The sequence below is a fragment of the Rattus rattus genome, chromosome 14, assembly GCF_011064425.1.
Source record: "Rattus rattus isolate New Zealand chromosome 14, Rrattus_CSIRO_v1, whole genome shotgun sequence".
NCBI lineage: Eukaryota > Metazoa > Chordata > Mammalia > Rodentia > Muridae > Rattus > Rattus rattus.
The window spans coordinates 42,578,958-42,600,323 of NC_046167.1; the positions used below are offsets into that span (position 1 = coordinate 42,578,958).

The following is a 21,366-nucleotide window of genomic DNA, read 5'->3' on the forward strand; positions in this document are numbered from 1 at the left end:
ATGCTATTGCCATGTTAATGCCCTTTAATCCCAGGCAGATACAAGTCATCTTTCCCTTGTTTCCCTCTACTTTGTCAATGTATTTGAATTTCCAAAATCCCATGAACTGAATTAGATTGGATTTAGAGACTTATAATAAATATATCAATATATTAAAATTTTATGAACACTGAATATTTTTCTGACCTTGAACTCTATGGTCTAATTTGTCATCTCCCTTTACGTGCTGAATCATGCCACTTCAAATTTGGGGAGTCCATAAAAATGGAAAAATATCAATATGGGAAATATCAATATTACTGTGTATAGATGGATTAGAAAATGCAGGAAAATAACAAAATGGTATTTTTGAATTTTCTTGCATTTTTGCTACTATTTCTGTGAGAAAAAGCTGTTGACTATTTATGGACTATCTCTTTTCTTACCCATCATTGAGGGTTAATGTCATGGAAAATGCCATGATAACAAAAGATGTGTTAACAGATGAAGTTGTCTTGTAGTTTTACATAGCAAAGGAACCTTTGGACTCCAGCCCATGGGTAATTTAAACATTTTATTCTTCAGTAATAAAACACTGATAGGGTCATGATTACAGGGGAACTGCATATTCTTTATTCTAAGACCACAGTTAAACTTCACTTTGTGGGAAGGAATATTGATACATGATCTGCCCATGATTTGTTTGCTTAGTTGCTGTAGTCTAGGTGTTGTCACATGACTGGCTCAGGTAGAATGCTTCAGGCCTTTGACATTTTTGAATCCTTCTGCAACAAGAGGTAAGATAATGAGAAAAGCAATATAAATATCAGAAAAATGTCTTGGTATCTGATCCAAGGGGCAACCCTAAACCTGCAAAGACTGCCTGAATTTCCCACCTGTACATCAGCTGGGCAAAGGTGCAGTGGAGGACTAATCTCTAGATTCCTTCCTTACCTGCTGTCTTTTCATATCACCTTGACATTACAGACACAGGTTCAAGTTTCAATTTCTAGAAAAAAAGAAAACAACAAAAAGACACCGTTTTAATTTTCTGCATGTGCGAGACACAGCTGCCTAAAACATACCAATGTGTAGAATTATGATTGTAGGGAGTGTATATAATTTACTTCTGGTATAATGTATGCAGAAATCTAGCCAGATTTGTTTCCAGTACTTCTTTGCCCTGTGTTACATTCTTTTTTCGGGTATGGACACAACTCTCTAAGTGGTAATGCTTCATCTTGATCTGCTTTTGGACAAGGGAGGTTTGTAGAATTTTAAAAATCATCATCATCATCATCATCATCATCATCATCATCATTGTTACTGCTAGCTGCAAGACAAAGAGGTTGGTGAAGATGAATGTTTTAGTAGTTTTTGCTTACTTTGGGAAAAATAGTTAGGTCTGGTTTTCTTACATTGAGGAAGGGATATTCTTGTTTTTAAACCTTCCTTTGGGAGGAGGTGTAAAAAGGAGAGTGTTGAAGGTAAGAACTCTCATTTCTGAAGCTGCTTCTGAACTTAGCTCATTATATTATGTTGAAGCTTAAAATTATTTTATTTTGAGACAGGATATCATTACATATCCTGGGAGATCTATCTATCTATCTATCTATCTATCTATCTATCTATCTCTGTATCTCTATCTCTGTATCTCTATCTATCTATCTATCTTTGTATCTCTATCTATCTATCTATCTATCTATCTATCTATCTATCTATCTATAGATATCTATATATCTTCCTGATATAGACCGTGTTGGCTTTTTGTTTACCAGTCTTGGGATTAAATGTCTCATTTTGAGACAGATCTTTCTTACTTACCTCACGATAGACTCAAACTTGATATATAGCTAAGGATAATCTTCAATTTCTGGTTCTTTCTCCTCAATTTCCAAAGTTTTGGGATTATAGGCATTTTACCTTTCATATATTCTGATTAAGTTTAGGGTTTTAAAAGAAAATTTATACTTGTAATCCTGAAATGACTACACAACATTCTGTATCTCTCACTCTGTTACATAGATTTTCATCTTTTAGATGAAGTATCAGAGTGTAGGTACTACCTGTATGTATGTGCTGATGAGCAGCCTAGATATAGTTATTAGTTTTCATAAATTTCAATGTGGGAGAAAATACATAAAATTGGAAGTGTTTACGATGTCAATTTTTTTTCAAATGAGAATTTCAGCCTGCAATGTGAAAGACTGAACATGTTTTTTTTTTTTTTAGAAATTTATTTATTCATTTTATGCATATGAGTACACTGTCTTTATACCAGAAGAGGGTATCAGATCCCATTACAGATGGTTGTGAGCCACTATGTGGTTTCAGGGAAATGAACTTGACCTCTGTAATAGCAGTCAATGTTCTTAACCCATGAGCCATCTCTTTAGCTGGAAAGCCTGAACTTTTAGATTCATTTTTATATTATTACATGTTGGAAATAAAGTAATAAAGAATAAAAATAACTTAGTTATAGTAAAAGAGATTTTAAAATGTTATGTTATGGGTTGTTTTGGGTTTTAAAAAGGTACATATATATTACAAGATTCACCTGTGATTTTAATTGAATTATTTCATGCTTTATTCTAAAAGCATTTGAACATCAACTATTATTTTTATTGGTTGTCAAGATTGGTATTAAGTTTAGAAGCAACTGAAGTCAGTCATCGTCCCTGATGATGGGAGGGGGGAGGGAGGGAGTTATCAGGGTTTCTTTAAATCTCACTGGGAGAAATCTACCTCTCTTTTGCCAGAGGAATGAATTCTAATGTTTCTAACTCTGGCCTTGGGTAGAAACATGGCATTCTTATTTTGCCTAACGTTTAGAATATTTCTTATTTAGTATTTTGCTAGGAGACTCCTCCAGTTCCCCTTTCCCCCCCAAAAGCTCGTTTTCCTAAAGATGTCTTAAAGACCTGAGAAAAACAATTATTGCCTTAATGGGATAATGCACTTACATGCTCCAGTAGGTTCCTTAGGATGACGTTTACTGCTGTATTTTCGAAGTTTAAACTCGAAGAGAAACATTTTCACCTTCCCCTTTCTCTTTCTCCTCTCCCCCCCCCTTTTTTTTCTCAAGACAGTCTCACTGTGCACTCCTGGCTTGACCAGAACTTTCTATCTAGACCATGCCTGCCCCTCTGCAGGCCAAGGGGGTGGGGTGGAGTCTCAGAGGAGTAGAAGAGTAGATTAAACTCATGTACCACCATGCCCCCCCCCCTCTATCATTATTGGCCACAGACCAGAATCCCAAACCTGTTTGAATTTGATAGTCCAGGATTCTGTTTTCTCTGAATTCCTTCCACCTCTTTACAGCTGTTCGTTCAACAATGGCTGAACTTGCTTTCTGGGAAAGGGCACGGTTATTTGCTTCCTAGTATCAATTTCTTCTTTAGATACCAGTCAATATTTACTAGTTTTCTTGCTATTCCTTTCCTTGTTAAACTATAAAAAATAGTTCTTGAGCTTCCTTCTAAGTCTTTTCAAAGATTTTTTTTAAGATGTTAGGATTTATTTTTAATGTAACTTGCTACAACAGGTTGGTTAGTTCAGAGATTTGCCTGCCTGTAACCCAGGTGTTGGTATTATAGGTGTAAGCCACCACACCTTACTAAATTCTTTAAGATCCAGAATCAATGGTAGTTTTTTGTTACACCTTCAAAATAATACTACTAAACTCAGCTAGATAGTATTAATACAGGCCTATGGTCAAGTAAACGATAAACAGGTCTTTAAATCCCAGGAGAGAAGGAACTGAATTAGAAAACACGGAGAAAAAGTCTTTGAAAAAAACCAAAACAGAACAAGTAACCAAAAGTTAAAAGCTTTGTTGCCTTCTAAAACTGTGCTACATTGTAACATCAAAATGCTTAGTGACTAGAGCAACTAAAATGTTACCTGCTCACTTTAATGCCTGAAACTTGAAAGAAAATTAAGACGGAAAACACAATGAAAGCCCTTGCCTCCAAACCCTGGTAGCTCAAGCTGGTCTGAATGCTGTTGCTAATCCGGGTAAAGAAAGACAAGGGAGCTGAATGAAATAGAGGGTGGTCCCGCCATACACCCTGTAAACTAGCACCACAGCATCTCTTGTGGACAGTGGAAGCGGCTCTTAAAAGAGCCTTTTTTAGTTCAGATTACGTGCCAATGTAGAGAGAATGCTACTTAAGCTCTTTCACCGCGGATACGGCGAGCCAGCTGGATGTCCTTGGGCATGATGGTCACACGCTTGGCGTGGATGGCGCACAGGTTGGTGTCCTCAAACAGACCCACAAGGTAGGCCTCGCTCGCTTCCTGCAGAGCCATGACGGCCGAGCTCTGGAAGCGAAGGTCGGTCTTGAAGTCCTGAGCGATCTCGCGCACCAGGCGCTGGAACGGCAGCTTGCGGATCAGCAGCTCGGTGGACTTCTGGTAGCGCCGGATCTCGCGCAGAGCCACGGTGCCCGGACGGTAGCGGTGGGGCTTCTTCACGCCGCCGGTGGCCGGGGCGCTCTTGCGGGCGGCCTTAGTGGCCAGCTGCTTGCGCGGAGCCTTGCCGCCGGTGGACTTGCGAGCCGTTTGCTTGGTACGGGCCATTGCAAATGCGGTAGAGGAAAATTCCGGTGTCGTGCTCTAGCGCCGCTGCTATTTATGCTGGAAATACTTCGCTCTGATTGGACCCTGGCCAGCTCAACTCAGACTTCCGTCGGAATTTGCGGAAGTGCATCTAGGGATTTAGGATTGGCTGACTCTTGTAGTGCAACTTTTGATTGGTAAATAACCAGTGGTAATTCCGCTCCCTTAAATCAGTCTCTAAAAGGCTGTGACACACTTAAGCCCGGAGACATTTTAAGGACGAGCCTTTCTTGTGTCGTCTTCCGGTTATGAGCCGGACTTACTATACACAAAGCATGTTTCCAGAACAAAGTACTCCACAATTTTAGTTAAACCATTTCCCTGTCTTGGCCATTTTCCTGATAGTTATTTCTCATATATATATATATGTATTTCTCATATCTGGGAATTGCTAATTCAGTTCATCTGGCGGCGATAACCTGTTAGGAGCGAGGCTGATTCCCACCTCCGGTTCCCGGAACTACGCTCACCTACGGAAAGCTTTCCGCGCCTATTATTTTCCACGCGTTAGTGTCACAGAAATGACAAGTGTAGTTTGTGTTTAAAGTGTAAATTAAATTTCTCTGTAGAGACTTCAGTGCGGTCACTTGGTTTTTTGTTTAAGCAGAGCGAGAAATTACCCAAAACATTGAAAAGGATGGCGACGCGTTTCTGAAGGTCCTTTGTGTGGTCACAAAGGTCTTGTGTTTCTGAGGAGACCTGAGGCTCCAAGACAAGTAATACTTTGTTCTTGCCCATGTTATAGAACTTTACTTATTTTCAGGCACAAACGGGACAATGACAGCTTATTTTCAAATTACCATATGGTCGGTTAATAGCAACTATAAAAAGAATCTACAGGGTACAAAATTAACCTAGGGGTGGTCAAGCAACTTACAGTATCCCTTGCAAAATAGTCATTTCTTTCAAACTCACAGGGTTTCGAAATTTGGTCCAATCAGAGTTCAGATTGGTAACTTCTCGTTTGCATATTTCTGAGGTGCACAGTACCATTACTTTCCTTTCAGTTTACCAGGTTCAAAGTGAATATAAGACGATTTTACTTCCCAAGCATCTTAACTTAACATAGTGCTGGGAGACCTGTCTATCCTTCAAGCACATCTTTTATGAGCTTTAAATTGGTAAATTGTAGTTGAGATGTAAAGGTTTAAAAACTTGCTAATGACCACTAGCACTTGTTCATGTTAGTCCCAAAGTGAGTATACATTACTGAAGTGTGATACAAGTATTTTTACTTAATAATAGATCATTTCCCCCCTGTAACCTTTCCTTCACTTTATGACTTGTTTCTATTTATATTTTATTTAGATAGTGTTAGTCCACTTAATTATCTATTTTGCATAACAGGTTTTTAAAAATTCAGTAGCTTTAAACTGAACAGTTGAAGTGTCTTCTAGTTTCTGCTTGTCTGGCTATGGCTTAACTGGATGTCTGTAGGATTACCATGAAAATGTGGACCATAGTTGAGGTTTCCTTGATATCTTACTGCAGCAGAATCATTTTGACATTCTAAATGAAGTAATTCAGTTGGTATTCTTATTTATTTTCCAAGAACTGTTGCTGTATTATGGGATAGGTCCCTAGCCTTAGGAGAAAAAACAGGACACAGCCACAGGGACTGGTTAATTTGCATGCATAGGCTGGCTGGTTCAGTCATTTGTAAGTGGGACACTGAATAATCTCACCTGGAGCCCTTTCCTTCCTCCCTCTCATTTTTGCAATCCCTGTCTTATAATCTTCAATTCCCAATCACATTGTAGGTCCCCATGTATGAGAGAAACACACAAACCAAAAATCATTTAATAGGCTCTGTTTTTTTATAGTCCTTGTTATCTGTTTATGAACATCAGTTCATCACATCCTGTGTATTCATATTAAAGCTGATTTCATCAAGAAGCCTGGGTATCCTGTCTTCGATCAGAATTCCATAAGTCATTTTTTTTTTCTGGCAAGATGTTAACTGAGGGCCCTAAATGGTTTATAGATAGCAATAGACAATTGGTCTTCCCAAGTCAGATGGTTATTGCATACATAATTTTTGTATCTATTTTTTTATAAATTGTATTTATATTAATTATGTTAACTTTTATTTTCTTTGTTGAACTATACAAGTAACGATGAGGTATAGATCCAGTTTATCTTAAGGTTATGTGTCTTCTAAGATTGAAACCTAGGAGGGGTTTTCTTCAGGGGAAGAAGTAGCTTCCTAATTTTGTCAGGAACAAAAGTCAGAAGAGACTTTACTAATCTGACAACAAGCATGCACTGGGACACGGGATGAGTACCAGATATTTTGAGATGCTTTTAAATATTTTTCTTGTATAAAAAGTACATAGGGGAGGTAGAAGAATGAATCCATTATGATCTAATTTTCCAGTTTTTCAGTTGGGGTCACTGTGGCAATGATTCTCAAGAGAAAGACATACATGAATGAGTAGCACATGATTTAGGAGCCCTCATAAATTAAGACCCACAGAAGACCTAACTGGACACTTGGGAAGGTTCATTTCAGATTATGTCATAGTGTTTTTTATGTGTACTCCATGGAACCTGTAGTAAATGTTCACCCTTGGTAGGTGGAATGCAACCTGTGCAGCCTCAAAGTGGGATGTTGTTTCCTGCTTCTAAGCAGGAAGAGACAGGGCAAGTGAATGTGACTTTCTGACAGCTGCAGTTTCATTGTTCCTTTTTGTTTGTTTGTTTGCTTTTTCTGTTTTTAAATGGTGTGTGTGGGTGTTTTACTAGCACCTGTATACATTGCACCACATGCGTGCAATGGTCTTGGAGGCCAGAAGAGGGCCTCAGACCCACTGGTACTGGAGATGGTTATTAGCTAGCAAGTTCACATTGGGGAGAAAACTGAACCTGTCCTCTGGAAAGTCAGTAAGTGATCTTAAGTGTTGTGTCATTTGTACAGTACCAACTGCTTTTATTTTTTAAGTGTTTAAATGTAGCTCTAAAAAATATGTCCAGATTTCTTATTTGGGCCTTTTCCCAGGTCAGATTTGGTGAATTGCAGCAGAAAACTGTACCCAAAACACTCAAGTCCTATATAGGCTCCTATACAGGCTCACATTAAGTTAGAAATTCCCAGTTATAGCTACTTTACATTTTATATTGAACATGAAGAGCATGGGCAGAAGTGAGAGGGGAGGGCTCTAGGAGCAAACAGCTTTAACCCAGGAGTCCCAGAGGCCAAACCTTAATGGGCTGAGTGGGAGGAGAGAGATTGTGTGGCATGTTCTTGCTAATTTTTTTAAATTAAACAAATTTAATTTTACATGTGTGGGTGTTTTTGTTGTATTTTAAAAGATAGAGAGGGAGGGAATTATTTCTATGGGAATCTGGGAGAAGGGGGTGCCTTGGCAGGACCAGCCACAGAACAGTATAATATGGAATAATTTATCCATGGGGAGGAAAGTTAAGAGTAAGGAAGAGAGAGAGGAGAGAGGAGAGAGGAGAGAGGAGAGAGGGGGGAAGAGAGAGAGAGAGGAGAGAGAGAGAGAGAGAGAGAGAGAGAGAGAGAGAGAGAGAGTGAGAAGTGTGGAGAAGGGGATGGGAATGGGGAGAGAAGGGACAAAGAGGGAAAAAGGGAAGAGGAAGAGGAAGAGGAAGAGAGTTTCTTCATAGAGAGAAACTGCTTCAGTTGATTCATGCTGATTTGGCAGAGCCTTGAGGTTTCTGCTGGATGGTGCTGGTGTTTGCTATTGGACTGGGCTGCTGGTATTCTGTCAATGAAGAGTAGAATCTTTCTAAAGAGCTCCACAAACCTCTTTTCCTATTACCCTGTTTTCTCCTCAACCTCTAGTCACTTGGCAAGATGGGAGGTTGAAGCATTCAAGAACCCTACTGAAAGTAGGTTTAAAGAAATTTCTAAGCTTATAACCAAACCACTATTAGTTTTTAGATTTATTTTCCTTTTTAAATAGTGTGTGTGTGTGTGTGTGTGTGTGTGTGTGTGTGTGTGTGTGTGTGTGTGTGTGTGTGTGTGTGCGCAGTTGTCTGTAAAGTTTAGAAGAAACTACTGCCAGGTCCATTGTCACTGGAGTTACAGGTCATTTTGAGCTGGTTGATATAGATACTAGGATTCAAACTTTGATCATTTGTAAGAATAGTATAGCTCTTAACCATTTAACCATCTTTACCATTTTATCATCTTTTTGTCCTCCTAAAATTGACTCTTTAACCAATTGACATGACCAAGTCCTTAAGTTCTGTTAGACTGAAGAAATACGCGTGCAAGGTCAAAGTTATTTCATGAATAGCGCACAAACCACAACACAATTTATTTTTGAGAAACTTCGCAAACAGCAAGAAACACAGAAGTAGAAAACATCAGGCTTAATTGGCTTGGAGTCTGATAAGAATGAATAACAACAGTAGCTACTGTTTGATGAATTGGTGAAATAGATGCCCAGGAGTTACACTAGATTTATGAGCTTCTCAGAGAAACAGACTCTGAGTCTTTTGTTTCCTGAGCATTTTTCTTTGTCTGCACACAGACTCAGCCGCGATATATCTAAAGGCTGATACTAAAATGGCAGGAATGTGAAGGAAGAGGGTTTACTGGAAGACTATGAAGCTCCAGGTACACATATGGACACTTACCTGATCATGGTACTTGCCACTTTCCCTTCCCCATTATTATTATATAGGAAGATTCAGACATTTTATGTTACCGAATTTTTTCTTAATAAAGATAGACAGGGGTTGGGGATTTAGCTTAGTGGTAGAGCGCTTGCCTAGGAAGCGCAAGGCCCTGGGTTCGGTCCCCAGCTCCGAAAAAAAAAAAGAACTAAAAAAAAAAAAAAAAAAAAAAAATAAAGATAGACAGTTTGGGCAAAATACCTTAAAACTGGGAAATATGGTAGAGTCTGTTGTACAGCATGGAAAGGCTAAGGCCCAGTGGGATTATAGAGAAATATAGTTCTTTATTTTTGTCTTTACTATTGATACAAGCAAGCATGGATTACTTTTTACCTGTAGTATTTTAAATGTGTAGCAACGCAAATTATTAGTGGTTAGTGGGAGCAGACAGCACCCAAAGATCAGAGCTGGCACGATGGTCCATCCAGTCTATACCTGAAGATTTCAGTTTAAACTTATGGAAGCCAAATAGTGGAGAAAGAGAATGGTATCTTGCAGGCTGTCCTCTGACCATCATATTCTGGATAGCTTTTATGTTTGGGAATACACACTGAATACAGAAACAAAAAAGTAACATCAAAAGCTATGAACTTTAAAGATTATTGGCTTATGGACAGTGCTTTTGTTTCACTCTAGGTTAGCAACATTTTTTTTTTTTTAAAGATTTATTCATTTATTATATGTAAGTACACTGTAGCTGTCTTCAGATACACCAGAAGAGGGCATCAGATCCCTTTACAGATGGTTGTGAGCCACCAAGTGGTTGCTGGGAATTGAACTCAGGATCTCTAGAAGAGTAGTCGGGTGCTCTTAACCGTTGAGCCATCTCTCCAGCCCAGTTAGCAACATTTTATTCTTGTTTAAAAAGCAAGATACATCATTTCAGTTTCTGAGATGGCTTAAGACCTTCATAGCTTTTACCTTTTTATTGATAGGATGTAGAAGAAGCTCAAAATGGTAGAACTGATACTTACAAGATTTCCTAACAGATTGCTTGGGAGAGAGAGACCTTAAGTAACACAAAGTAGAATTTAGCTAAGGGAGTGTTGCCTCCAAAATATCCCAGAGATAAGCAGTATGCTAACTAGCCTATTAGAGATAAAAAGAATTTAGGATACTAGAATGCTAACGTTTGCTTACCAACATTGATTAGGTTTTACTTACAAAAAAAAAAAAAAAAAAAAAAGAAATTTACAACCTGCCATTATGCTCATCCCTAGTGTCAAAGATCATACTATGGAACAGCTCTAGAGGGCAGTGCAGAATCACCACCACCATTAAGTCCTCATCTGCCATTCACTCTCTTGTGCTTTTATCAGGAGAAACGTATTTTTGTCAGGTGGGCAAGATGGACCTGGGTAACAACTATTCAAAAAGAGCAATACTGGTATGCTTAAGAAGTAATTCTGACAATGTATTTGTTGTAAATCTTCCTGCTACCCAAGTGACCAGACTTTGTGGTCTCTCACTTTTTAAAATGTTCAAAGTGTAGCCTGAAGCTGGAACCTGAAAGAGATCTAAGGTTGACAATATATGTGGAATGCATAAGTCTGAAGTGCATATGAGTTAGGAAAATTTTATTTTATTGTCAGCATTATTAGCAATAGCTGGACAAGGGCTATATATATTAAAGAGGTTCCCTTCCCTTTAGTACTTTCTAAATGTGCAGGGTGATTTGTCATTAATTTGAGAACAAATTAAGTAAATATAGTCTTTGATTTCTACCTTAACAATCAATTATAAAGTTGCCTATGAATTTACTGTACAGGCCTAGAGATGATGAAGAAATATGTAGACAAGATTAAAACATGAATAAAAGTTGCTAAGTAATTTTTGTAGATAATGACCATGTGTGAGGTTGAGACACATTTTCATCCTGAGAGTGGTTCATATGTCATCTTAATAGTGCTCTAATATTTTCTCTGGAGTTTGAGGATTGGACAGTCTTTGATCAACTATGTTGACAGTCTTAAATAAGAGGATCAGTAAGGTAAAGCCGAGAGTCCTATTTTCTTGTTCTGCCTTAATTTCACCCATTTAAAACAATGAGTTAATTGATAGTAAAGAGGTGGCTCTGATGGATGGTTCTGGTCTTTTCAGGTTGCTTAGTTCTGGAAACTGAACAGTAGTCCTCCACCCCAACTCCTAGGCTACACTGTCATTGTTTGTATGAGGGAAGTGGGAAATGCAGATACTTCCTTTGAGGACATCAGGAAAATGAACTCTGGACATCATGGAAGAGCTCGGACTTCTGTTGAGAAATATTGGAATTTTGGTATTAAGGCCATTATGGAATGCACTTCCTTTCATTGTAATATGAAAGCTTACTCTAAAAGGTTTGCTGATAGTTCTCAAGAATATTTTAGGGGCTCATGTCCTCCCCTTCGGTCCTCCAAGTGGTGTTTTGAGACTCTCACTTGAAACATCCTGACAGTTGACACTTTGTTTCATTTCTTTCTTTTTTTTTTTTCTTTTTTTTCTTTTTTTCAGAGCTGGGGACCCAACCCAGGGCCTTGCGGTTGCTAGGCAAATGCTCTACCACTGAGCTAAATCCCCAACCCCACTTTGTTTCATTTCAAAGCACAAATATCTTTTCCTGTAGAAAAAAATAACCAAAAGATTGCAATATAGCCAGGCCACAAGGTAGTAATTATTTCGGATATTTGCTTGTTTGACTACTTTTTCAACTAGCACCTGCTAATCACATAGACACTTGATAGTCTATATATATTCTTTTGAGCCGTGTGGAGCTTCCTAGCGATTTCTCAGAGGAATTACATAGTATAAAAGTGTTTATTATGTACTTGGAACTTAATTATTTGCATTTCATACCCCATAACTGTCATAATTAAAGGCACAATTTTTTTTTTTTTGTTGTTCTTGTTGTTGCTTGTTTGTTTTTGTTTTCTTTGAAAGAAAATGGGCCTTTACTGGGCAGGCTACTGAGGCCCACCTGCTGGATTGGAAATCAATTACAACTTGACTTCCTTTGCCTTTCCTCGACTTTACCACAACAATTGTAGTTAAAAAGGTTTCAAGGTTTCTTAGAACTAAACTCACCATTGTCTAATGCTCCCTTTCATCGTCAATATGTAGAAATGATTTCAGTCACACCCCTGGTTCTGTCAATATATTTAACTCTCAAAAGGACAAAGTGATTCTCATCTATATTCCCAGAACAAAGTAGGGTAAAATAGGGGGATTGCTATGAATTGGGAGTTAATCAGGGTATAAGGTAAGTTTCAGGGCAGCCAGGTCTGTATAGTGACAGTGTCAATGAATGATTGAATGAATGAATGTATACATAAAATAGATTCACAAACCGAGGCCGGAGAGACGGCTCAGCAGTGAAGAGCACTTGCTGCTTCTCCAGAGGACATGAATTGGATTCCAGTACCCTTTTGCTGTCTCCAGATCACATCAGTATTTAACTCTACACCGGGGGCTTGAGACTATTTCCCAGTCTGTGAGGACACCAAATACATATGGCAAACATACATCCTTTATCTTAAGTAAAAATAAAACAAAGCCCTTGAAATTTGCACAGTAATGCAAGCAATGATATTAAATAAGTAGTAGCTGGACAGTACTTTGCCATCTCAGGCCGATTTTTCAGTACAGACAGTTTTCTCAGTCGCAGTCTGAACTGATCAACTTTCAAGAATAACGAGATAGAATTAATCAAGACTAATTAGAGCAACTCAAGTCCACTTTAGTTTTAATGAATACTGGCTTTGAGTCCTTAATTTTTTTCTGAAGACTAAAAGCCCCAAACTCTCCATTGGTTGGGCATAGTGGTTCATGCCTTTAACCTTAGAAATGGGGAGGAATAGGCAGGTTCTCTAAGAGGTCGAAGCCACTTCAGACCACTCAGTGAGTTCCAAAAAAGCCAGAGCTACATAGTAATACCCTATCTGGAAAACAATCACCCGACACCTATAGCAACCCTCCATGAAGCTATTGGCAGAACTTTATATTTTTTACTCATCTTACCTATTCTACAGTGCAAGAATGTTATGTGCACACCAACATATATACATAACTTCTAACCATCTTGTCAAACTATCACAATTTCGTTGTCTAATGGAAATTCTTCCAAACCCTTGGCAGAAAGGCAATCTCAGGGCGTTTTGGTTCATATACACACACAAGTCATGAGAAATGTCCTCGTAAGCAACCTGACAAATTTGAGATAACTGACTCCTTCATTGAAGATAGGAGACCATTGACACGTAGAGGTTGATTTTAGCTTTGTAAACCTAAGGATTATATAGCTTTACAGCACCTTACTGAAGTAAGTAGATGGCTCTGAAAAGAGCCTTTGTTTTCATAATAAGGACCGGAGACTAATCTCATTTATTTCCCCTTGGCCTTATGGTGGCTCTCGGTCTTCTTGGGCAGCAGTACGGCCTGGATGTTGGGCAGAACACCGCCCTGCGCGATGGTCACGCGGCCCAGCAGCTTGTTGAGCTCCTCATCGTTGCGGATGGCCAGCTGCAGGTGGCGCGGGATGATGCGCGTCTTCTTGTTGTCCCTCGCCGCGTTGCCCGCCAGCTCCAGGATCTCGGCCGTCAGGTACTCCAGCACGGCGGCCAGGTACACCGGGGCGCCGGCGCCCACGCGCTCCGAGTAGTTACCCTTGCGCAGCAGACGATGCACTCGGCCCACCGGAAACTGCAGGCCAGCCCGGGAGGAGCGGGTCTTGGCCTTAGCGCGAGCCTTGCCGCCCTGCTTGCCCCGTCCAGACATTATTATGTAGAAGCGTAGAGGAACTAATGATAAGAGCAATATTATGAATGCTGTGTCCTCGCAGGCCCAATGAGAAGCTACTTATATTTCTAGATGGAAGTGGAAAAGGTAAGGTGTGATTGGTTAAAATTATCTTTCTCTCTGCAGCCAATAAGAGAAGAAAAATTCAGTATATAATTTGCATATTGGTGTCACTAACTGGTCTTCAAATCACAGTTGACTACTTTTGAATCGCTTATTTGCATAGAAGCTCTATAAAAGCCCTGAACCAAGCCCTCTATCATATTACATTTCCCCGTGTTTCAACTATCGTGTTGTCATGCCTGAGCCCGCGAAATCCGCTCCCGCCCCGAAGAAGGGCTCTAAGAAAGCCGTTACCAAGGCCCAGAAGAAAGACGGCAAGAAGCGCAAGCGCAGCCGCAAAGAGAGCTATTCGGTGTACGTGTACAAGGTGCTGAAGCAAGTGCACCCGGATACCGGCATCTCTTCTAAGGCCATGGGCATCATGAACTCATTCGTGAACGACATCTTCGAGCGCATCGCGGGCGAGGCGTCGCGCCTGGCGCATTACAACAAGCGCTCGACCATCACGTCCCGGGAGATCCAGACAGCCGTGCGCCTGCTGCTGCCCGGGGAGCTGGCCAAGCACGCGGTGTCCGAGGGCACCAAGGCGGTCACCAAATACACCAGCTCTAAGTGAGCTTGGAGATTTAACTTTGAAACAAAAGGCTCTTTTCAGAGCCACCCATATTATCACTATAAGTGGATGTGATGCTTAATTTATTCATCTCGACGCCAAGTCTAAGCCAATTCATCCTTACCGACTAGGTGCACTAAAAAGTAGCAAATAGACAGAATTTAACAGCCCCTTTCTGAGAAGTTAAGTGGCTCTCAAAAGAGACTTTTGGTTAGGAGTGAGTTAGAGGAACTTAATTGGATCTGGTGTATTTGGTGACCGTCTTGGTGCCCTCGGACACCGCGTGCTTATTCAGCTCCCCGGGCAGCAGGCCCATGGCCGTCTGCATCTCCCGGGACCTGATGGTCGAGCGCTTGTTGTAATGTCGTTCACGAACGAGTACATAATGCCCATGGCCTTGAAAGAGATATCGGTATCCGGGTGCACTTGCTTTTAAGCACCTTATACAAGTACACCGAATAGCCCTCCTTGTGGCTGCTCTTACGCTTCTTACAGTCTTTCTTCTGGGCCATGGTAACGGCCTTCTTGGATCCCTTCTTCGGGGCGGGAGCGGACTTGGCGGGATCAGGAATATTAAGACTGGAATTTCAGAATTGTAGCCTGAAGGCCACCACCATCGTCTATTTCATGAGTCCTCATTCAAATGAGGCTTAGGAACGCTCACCTATGATTGGTTTATGATGTCTATGCCGTCACCCGAATTCTTGTCCAGTCGAAGTTCGGGTCGGAATGTTTCCCATTGGTCTAGAACAAAAAGAACTCAGCCAATCACATAGAGTCTTTTTCGAACCCAGAGAAAACTATAAGTGCCAAGCTCTCGCAGTTTTTTTTCCAGGTTGTTCTCCGCTACAATTTTCTACAATCATGTCTGGACGCGGCAAGCAGGGCGGCAAGGCTCGCGCTAAAGCCAAGACCCGCTCCTCCCGGGCCGGCCTGCAGTTTCCGGTGGGCCGAGTGCATCGTCTGCTGCGCAAGGGTAACTACTCGGAGCGCGTGGGCGCCGGCGCCCCGGTGTACCTGGCCGCCGTGCTGGAGTACCTGACGGCCGAGATCCTGGAGCTGGCGGGCAACGCGGCGAGGGACAACAAGAAGACGCGCATCATCCCGCGCCACCTGCAGCTGGCCATCCGCAACGATGAGGAGCTCAACAAGCTGCTGGGCCGCGTGACCATCGCGCAGGGCGGTGTTCTGCCCAACATCCAGGCCGTACTGCTGCCCAAGAAGACCGAGAGCCACCATAAGGCCAAGGGGAAATAAATAAGATTAGCCTTCTGAAAAAAAAAAAAAAAGGCTCTTTTCAGAGCCACCACTTCATCATTTAAAAGAGCCTTTTCCTGACTTTTCTAAGTAGTCCTAGCAATCCTTCCATTTTCACCTTCCTATTTTATAAGACTTTAGAATTTAACATCCGTAATAAGAGTTAAAATACAAAGCATGTTCCAGCATTATTTTTAGTAAAGTCACACGGAAAGTGATCTACCTTAGTAACTGGTAATTTTTTATAGTAGGGTAAAGTTTTTTTTCAAAGTGCATTATTTTTCCTTGATACAAGTGGGACAAAACATCATGGTTCTGTACTGTTCTGCATTGTCACTTCAATTAAAGACTGTGTGGAGGGCTGGGATTTAGCTCAGTGGTAGAGCGCTTACCTAGGAAGCGCAAGGCCCTGGGTTCGGTCCCCAAAAAAAAAAAAAAAAAAAAAAAAAAAAAAAAAAAAAAAAAAAAAAAAAAAAGACTGTGTGGACCTATATTTAACGTTGTAGAATGAGCTTTTTTTCCTTTTCCCAAACAGATTACACGAAAGCCCTTCCGTTAAATGGCTTTAGGGAAAAGTGCTCATTTATTCAGATAAAAAGCGATTTTAAAATTACTGGTTTTTACTGTTAATACTTAGAGTTCCTCGAAGTTTTGATTTTTGACGTGATTTTGACTCCCGAACAACGGGAGTTGCTTCGACCTTTCTGGAAAGAGAAAAAAATGAAACATCTACTTATTTAAATAATCGCCTATAGCTCTGTGCCTTTCAGAACAATTGATGAGGTTCTGGAGTCACAATTTAAAAAATGTTAATATGCAAACAGCATGAGTCCTGACAAGTACAATTGTGAAAGCTGTAACAGAAGCTTAAAAGGTATAAAACAAGATCAAAGGGATTTATTAAAATTAATGGGGCGGGGCCTGGAGAGCCATATCACAAAGGTACCAATAAGATTGCTGTTCTACTGTACTGTCTTGTCCAATGAGAGCGGGACTCTCCCGCTTTATATATTTGAACTCCGGCAGCTGTTCATTAGTTTTCCCTGTGCCAGAAGGTTCTGTTCATTTATTCCTATGGCTCGTACTAAGCAGACGGCTCGCAAGTCCACCGGCGGCAAAGCCCCGCGCAAGCAGCTGGCCACTAAGGCCGCCCGCAAGAGCGCCCCGGCCACCGGCGGCGTGAAGAAGCCCCACCGCTACCGTCCGGGCACCGTGGCTCTGCGCGAGATCCGGCGCTACCAGAAGTCCACCGAGCTGCTGATCCGCAAGCTGCCGTTCCAGCGCCTGGTGCGCGAGATCGCTCAGGACTTCAAGACCGACCTTCGCTTCCAGAGCTCGGCCGTCATGGCTCTGCAGGAAGCGAGCGAGGCCTACCTTGTGGGTCTGTTTGAGGACACCAACCTGTGCGCCATCCACGCCAAGCGTGTGACCATCATGCCCAAGGACATCCAGCTGGCCCGCCGCATTCGAGGGGAGAGGGCGTAAAGGATGGCGTGAAATTTGAACACAAAGGCTCTTTTCAGAGCCACCTACACGATCTCTAAAAGACTGTAAGTCCTAGTAAGAAAAGAAACCAATAGGCCCTTCTTTAATTACTATTATACTGTAATTGTCTGCAACATCTTTTAAGGCCTGTAAGGTTTGTATCTTAAACACTAGTCCAAATCATGGGCTATCCATATATTTTAGGGTTTGGGGTTGTTGGTCTTTGTGTTAACTGTTAATTGGCAATGGCTGGACCTTTGTGTTTCAATTATTTTGAGTTACTTGCCTTTGGGGTTTTGTGGAGGCTCTGGCGTCAAGGTCCGAATCCTGCCTTACGAACCCTATTAGAAGAAACTCCTGGGGTTGGGGATTTGGCTCAGTGGTAGAGCGCTTGCCTAGGAAGCGCAAGGTCCTGGGTTCGATTCCCCAGCCCTGAAAAAAAAAAAAAAAAAAAAAAAAAAGAAGAAGAAACTCCTTAGAACCTCTCAGAAGAACTCTTTAGAACCTCGTACTATAGGTTCTAACTACTAGCTCTGCCTCCTTTTTCGCCATGGCTAAATACATGTCATATCTCTCGAAATACGTTCATTTTTCTGGGAAGAATTTTGGGACTGTGTGCCCTTGCAGGCCTTGAGGCTAGGCAGAACTTGAGTTGACAGCACCAATTGAAGTTAAGCTGTCCAGCAAGAGAGAATTAAGGGACCATGCTTTCGGGTAGGTTCCCAACTTACTCCTCTGAGTGCTCTCAGGTACAATGTTTTAATTCTGAAATGGGTTATAACGCAGGATAACCACCACAGTGTGAGAGTGGACGTTCACACTTGCCATTCCTGGACTAAAATGGTGATGCAGGGAAATGGAGGAAGTTGGAGACAAACCTGGGATACAAAGTTAAGTTTAGGTTTTATCTGGGTTCATAACGTTGTCTTTAAAAAGGAAAGAGAGAAAAGGATATAGAGAAATTGTTAAGAGTACTTTTTGCTCTTGCAGGGAACTCATGTTTGCTTCCATGTCAGGGGAGCCAGAGTTGCTTATAGTTCCCATTCCTGGGGGACCTCGTGCCTCTGGGGGACCCTTGTGTACATACCAAGCACAGACATAAGTATACACAATTAACAATAAGTATTCAAAGGGTGAGTGAAAATCCTGAGGAAGGACAACACTGATTTTTACTCTGGATTGCTGCATCTTTGGGAGTTTCGTGTTTTCTTTCTCCAGTGTTCAATCAAACAGCCCCAAAGCATTGTGCTGTATTTTGTCTACTTGACTCACACGAAGGTCACTTGAGGGAAAGGAAGCTCACCCAAAGAAATGCCTTTATCAGAATGTCTGTAGGCAAGTTTGTAAGACATTGTCTTGATTGATTGATGTGAACAGCACAGTTCACTATGCGTGGTGCTAAATTGAACAAATTTAGCAGCTTTCCTCCATGGTCTCTGATTCTAGTCCTGTCTCCAAATTCCTGCCTTGAATTCCTGCCCTGACTTCTGTCAATGAGGGACTATGATGGGGATATGTTAGTCAAATAAACCCTTTCTTCTACAAATTGATTTTCATCATTGTAACAATACAAAATGAACTAATATAACCTTCATCAAAGACTTTGAGTCTTTCAGAGAGCTGAGAGGCATCTTACTATCTAAAACAATTCTATACATTTTAATATAATATATAATATTTTAATGTAACATATAATTATAATGTAATGTGTAATGTGTTATCTATCTATCTATCTATCTATCTATCTATCTATCTATCTATCTCTTCATATAATTTTTTTTCTGTTACAGGATTTCCTGTGTGATAGCCCTGGCTCTCCTGGACTTGCTTTTTAGACCAAGCTCGCCTCAAACTCTCAGAGATCCTCCTGCCTTTGCCTCCTCAGTGCTAGAATCAAAGGTGTGCACCACCATGCCTGCCTATCTGCTTATGTTTTTTATTGTGAGCTCTCTAGTAAAGCATACATTCTAGAGATTTTAGACCTAAATAACCTCTTGGTTTTTCCATTGAGATTTACTTTAATAAATCAATATCTGCTTTGTATTTTAACAAGGCTACTTTTTTTTTTTTTTTTTTTTTTTTTTTTTTTTTTTTTTGTAATCCACCACAGGCATCACAGTAACAGATACCCATCATTTTCTGATTGGAAAAATCTATTGGACCAGACTAATTATTTTAATAGATTTCTGTTGACTATTTGGAGGTTGGATTTACTTTGGTATTTCCCATGTTCAAAATCTTCCTTCCTTCCTTTCTTCCTCTTCCCTCCCCCCAAGAAAACAAGAACTGTAGCAGCAGTTGTCCTCACTCCATTGTCAGAAAGTCTTTCCCACTCCATTTTCTGTGGTCACACTGGGACATCCTGGCTTTTCCTTTTTTGTTTGGAAAACAGCAATGGTGCCACCCTTTCTTACGTGGCTCTTTCATGCTTGCTTTTTTTCATCACCAAATGCAATCTATCACATTTGGTGAGTTTTTCAGAAAATTCATGCTTATCTGTCATTATTTAGACTTTCCATCATTTGTGACTGTGCAGGGACAGGAGATAGAGTGGAAAGGGAAGCCGAGAAGACCCCCACCTCAAAAAAAAAAGCTGAAAAATTAGCATATGGAAAATAAAAATTGTTATGAGGAGGTTTGGAAAGCACCATTCAGTCCCTTGCCACATCTGTCACTCTTGGAGAACAAGTACTTTATAAAGCTTGAAGGTGACCTCAAAAAACCACCACTTGGAGATTTGGAATTCCAGTGAGATTGAACTGTAGGAAGCTGCAAACAGTATAACAGCACTATGTGAATGCCCATGCTATTCAGATGTCTATTCATGAGACACAAAAGCTCCATTTCTTTGTACAGCTTTTTGCTCTGGTTGGCTTCCTTCTCTGGATACATGTTGCTTAGTAAACTGTCCAGGCTTTTGATGCAACTGTATTTCTCTATTCAGCTTTTGTTCTTTGACAGAAAAACATGTGAACTTTAGAAATCTGTTTGCATTGACCTAGATAGATAATTCATGTCAGGCATGATAACTGTTCATGAGAAAATAAAGGAATATGAAATTTCCTATACTCTTTCATGTTTGAGAGATTTACCAATACAGGAGAGAGAATACCACTTATCAATGATATGACGTACAGATCTTTTAATGTCTGCTCCTAAGACATAGAAACGTGACTATAAAATTAGGATGGCAATCTCAGCTCACAAAGCAGAGTGGGAGGATGGTACAGTAAAGACTGAGTCTCTGGCACTCTCCTGGCTATCTTGGAAGATTTCAAAGCTGATTCAAGAGGAATATCTAGTCTTACTGAGAGGTTATTTGGCCCGTGACCTTACAGACATCTCTCCATTATTAAAGATGCAGACTTGATTTAATCTCTATAAGGTTTCACAGCTACCCCTGGGAGGAATAAAAGTGATGTTTACTATTTCTCTACAAAAACCTGTAAGAATAATTGAATGACAGAAATTATAATAGTACCATTCATCTCCAGACTCTTGGACATCTCTAATATGTCATTATAAGGAACACAATTTTATTTTAACCCCCCCCCCACGGCCCTCCTCCCCCATCTCTCTGTTCTTCTCTAAAAAAACCTTACATAACCCAGCCTATTCTTCTATTAGTTCTTTTTTTTGGTTCTTTCTTTCGGAGCTGGGGACCGAACCCAGGGCCTTGCACTTCCTAGGCAAGCGCTCTACCACTGAGCTAAATCCCCAACCCAACCCAGCCTATTCTTACACTTACTATGTACCTGAGTATTATTTATACCTGATTTCAATTTCCAAAGCTGGGATTACAGGACTATGTTATCACCAGGCCATTGTATATAGATAGTCCCAAGGCTCAAACTCAGGCATTTTATACTAGTCAAGCACTCCACTTAGTAAATATTCACATAAACCTTTAATGTTTCTCTCTTAACATTCAG

The 21,366-nt window shown here is 40.6% G+C and overlaps 5 protein-coding genes and 1 pseudogene across 6 annotated transcripts in view; 3 read left to right on the forward strand and 3 right to left on the reverse strand.

The window, feature by feature from the left end:
* LOC116883586 overlaps positions 1-21,366 on the forward strand; it is a 48,379-nt gene that overhangs the window by 25,466 nt on the left and 1,547 nt on the right. Inside the window, exon 3 of the mRNA XM_032884766.1 lies at positions 17,005-17,374. Within this exon, the coding sequence (XP_032740657.1) occupies positions 17,005-17,374 (370 nt within the window). The remainder of the gene's footprint in view (positions 1-17,004; positions 17,375-21,366) is intronic.
* LOC116883561 (histone H3-like) lies at positions 299-4,821 on the reverse strand. 2 transcript variants are annotated; one of them, XR_004385772.1, is made up of 3 exons: positions 4,150-4,821; positions 934-988; positions 299-764 (listed from the first exon to the last, which is right to left on the reverse strand). XR_004385772.1 is itself a non-coding variant. In XM_032884742.1 (3 exons), exons 1-2 carry the CDS (start codon positions 4,558-4,560, stop codon positions 975-977), a joined length of 411 nt encoding a protein of 136 aa, XP_032740633.1. In that variant the 5' UTR covers positions 4,561-4,820; the 3' UTR covers positions 630-764; positions 934-974. The 2 variants fall into 2 exon arrangements, 1 of the variants encoding a protein (XP_032740633.1); XM_032884742.1 differs by having other exon boundaries at positions 630-764; positions 4,164-4,820.
* LOC116883562 (histone H2A type 1-B) lies at positions 13,546-14,107 on the reverse strand. The gene has a single exon (XM_032884743.1). The coding sequence runs from the start codon at positions 13,993-13,995 to the stop codon at positions 13,603-13,605; it is 393 nt and encodes a 130-aa protein (XP_032740634.1). The 5' UTR covers positions 13,996-14,107; the 3' UTR covers positions 13,546-13,602.
* Positions 14,314-14,710, forward strand: LOC116883572 (histone H2B type 1-C/E/F/G/I). The gene has a single exon (XM_032884754.1). The coding sequence runs from the start codon at positions 14,315-14,317 to the stop codon at positions 14,693-14,695; it is 381 nt and encodes a 126-aa protein (XP_032740645.1). The 5' UTR covers position 14,314; the 3' UTR covers positions 14,696-14,710.
* LOC116883899 lies at positions 14,925-15,432 on the reverse strand (annotated as a pseudogene).
* Positions 15,557-16,118, forward strand: LOC116883563 (histone H2A type 1-B). The gene has a single exon (XM_032884744.1). It carries the CDS (start codon positions 15,557-15,559, stop codon positions 15,947-15,949), a length of 393 nt encoding a protein of 130 aa, XP_032740635.1. The 3' UTR covers positions 15,950-16,118.

Excerpts from the sequence above, each read along its gene's own strand:
- LOC116883561 (XM_032884742.1), bottom strand. The coding sequence starts at position 4,560 with ATGGCCCGTACCAAGCAAACGGCTCGCAAGTCCACCGGCGGCAAGGCT.
- LOC116883562 (XM_032884743.1), bottom strand. The coding sequence starts at position 13,995 with ATGTCTGGACGGGGCAAGCAGGGCGGCAAGGCTCGCGCTAAGGCCAAG.
- LOC116883572 (XM_032884754.1), top strand. The coding sequence starts at position 14,315 with ATGCCTGAGCCCGCGAAATCCGCTCCCGCCCCGAAGAAGGGCTCTAAG.
- LOC116883563 (XM_032884744.1), top strand. The coding sequence starts at position 15,557 with ATGTCTGGACGCGGCAAGCAGGGCGGCAAGGCTCGCGCTAAAGCCAAG.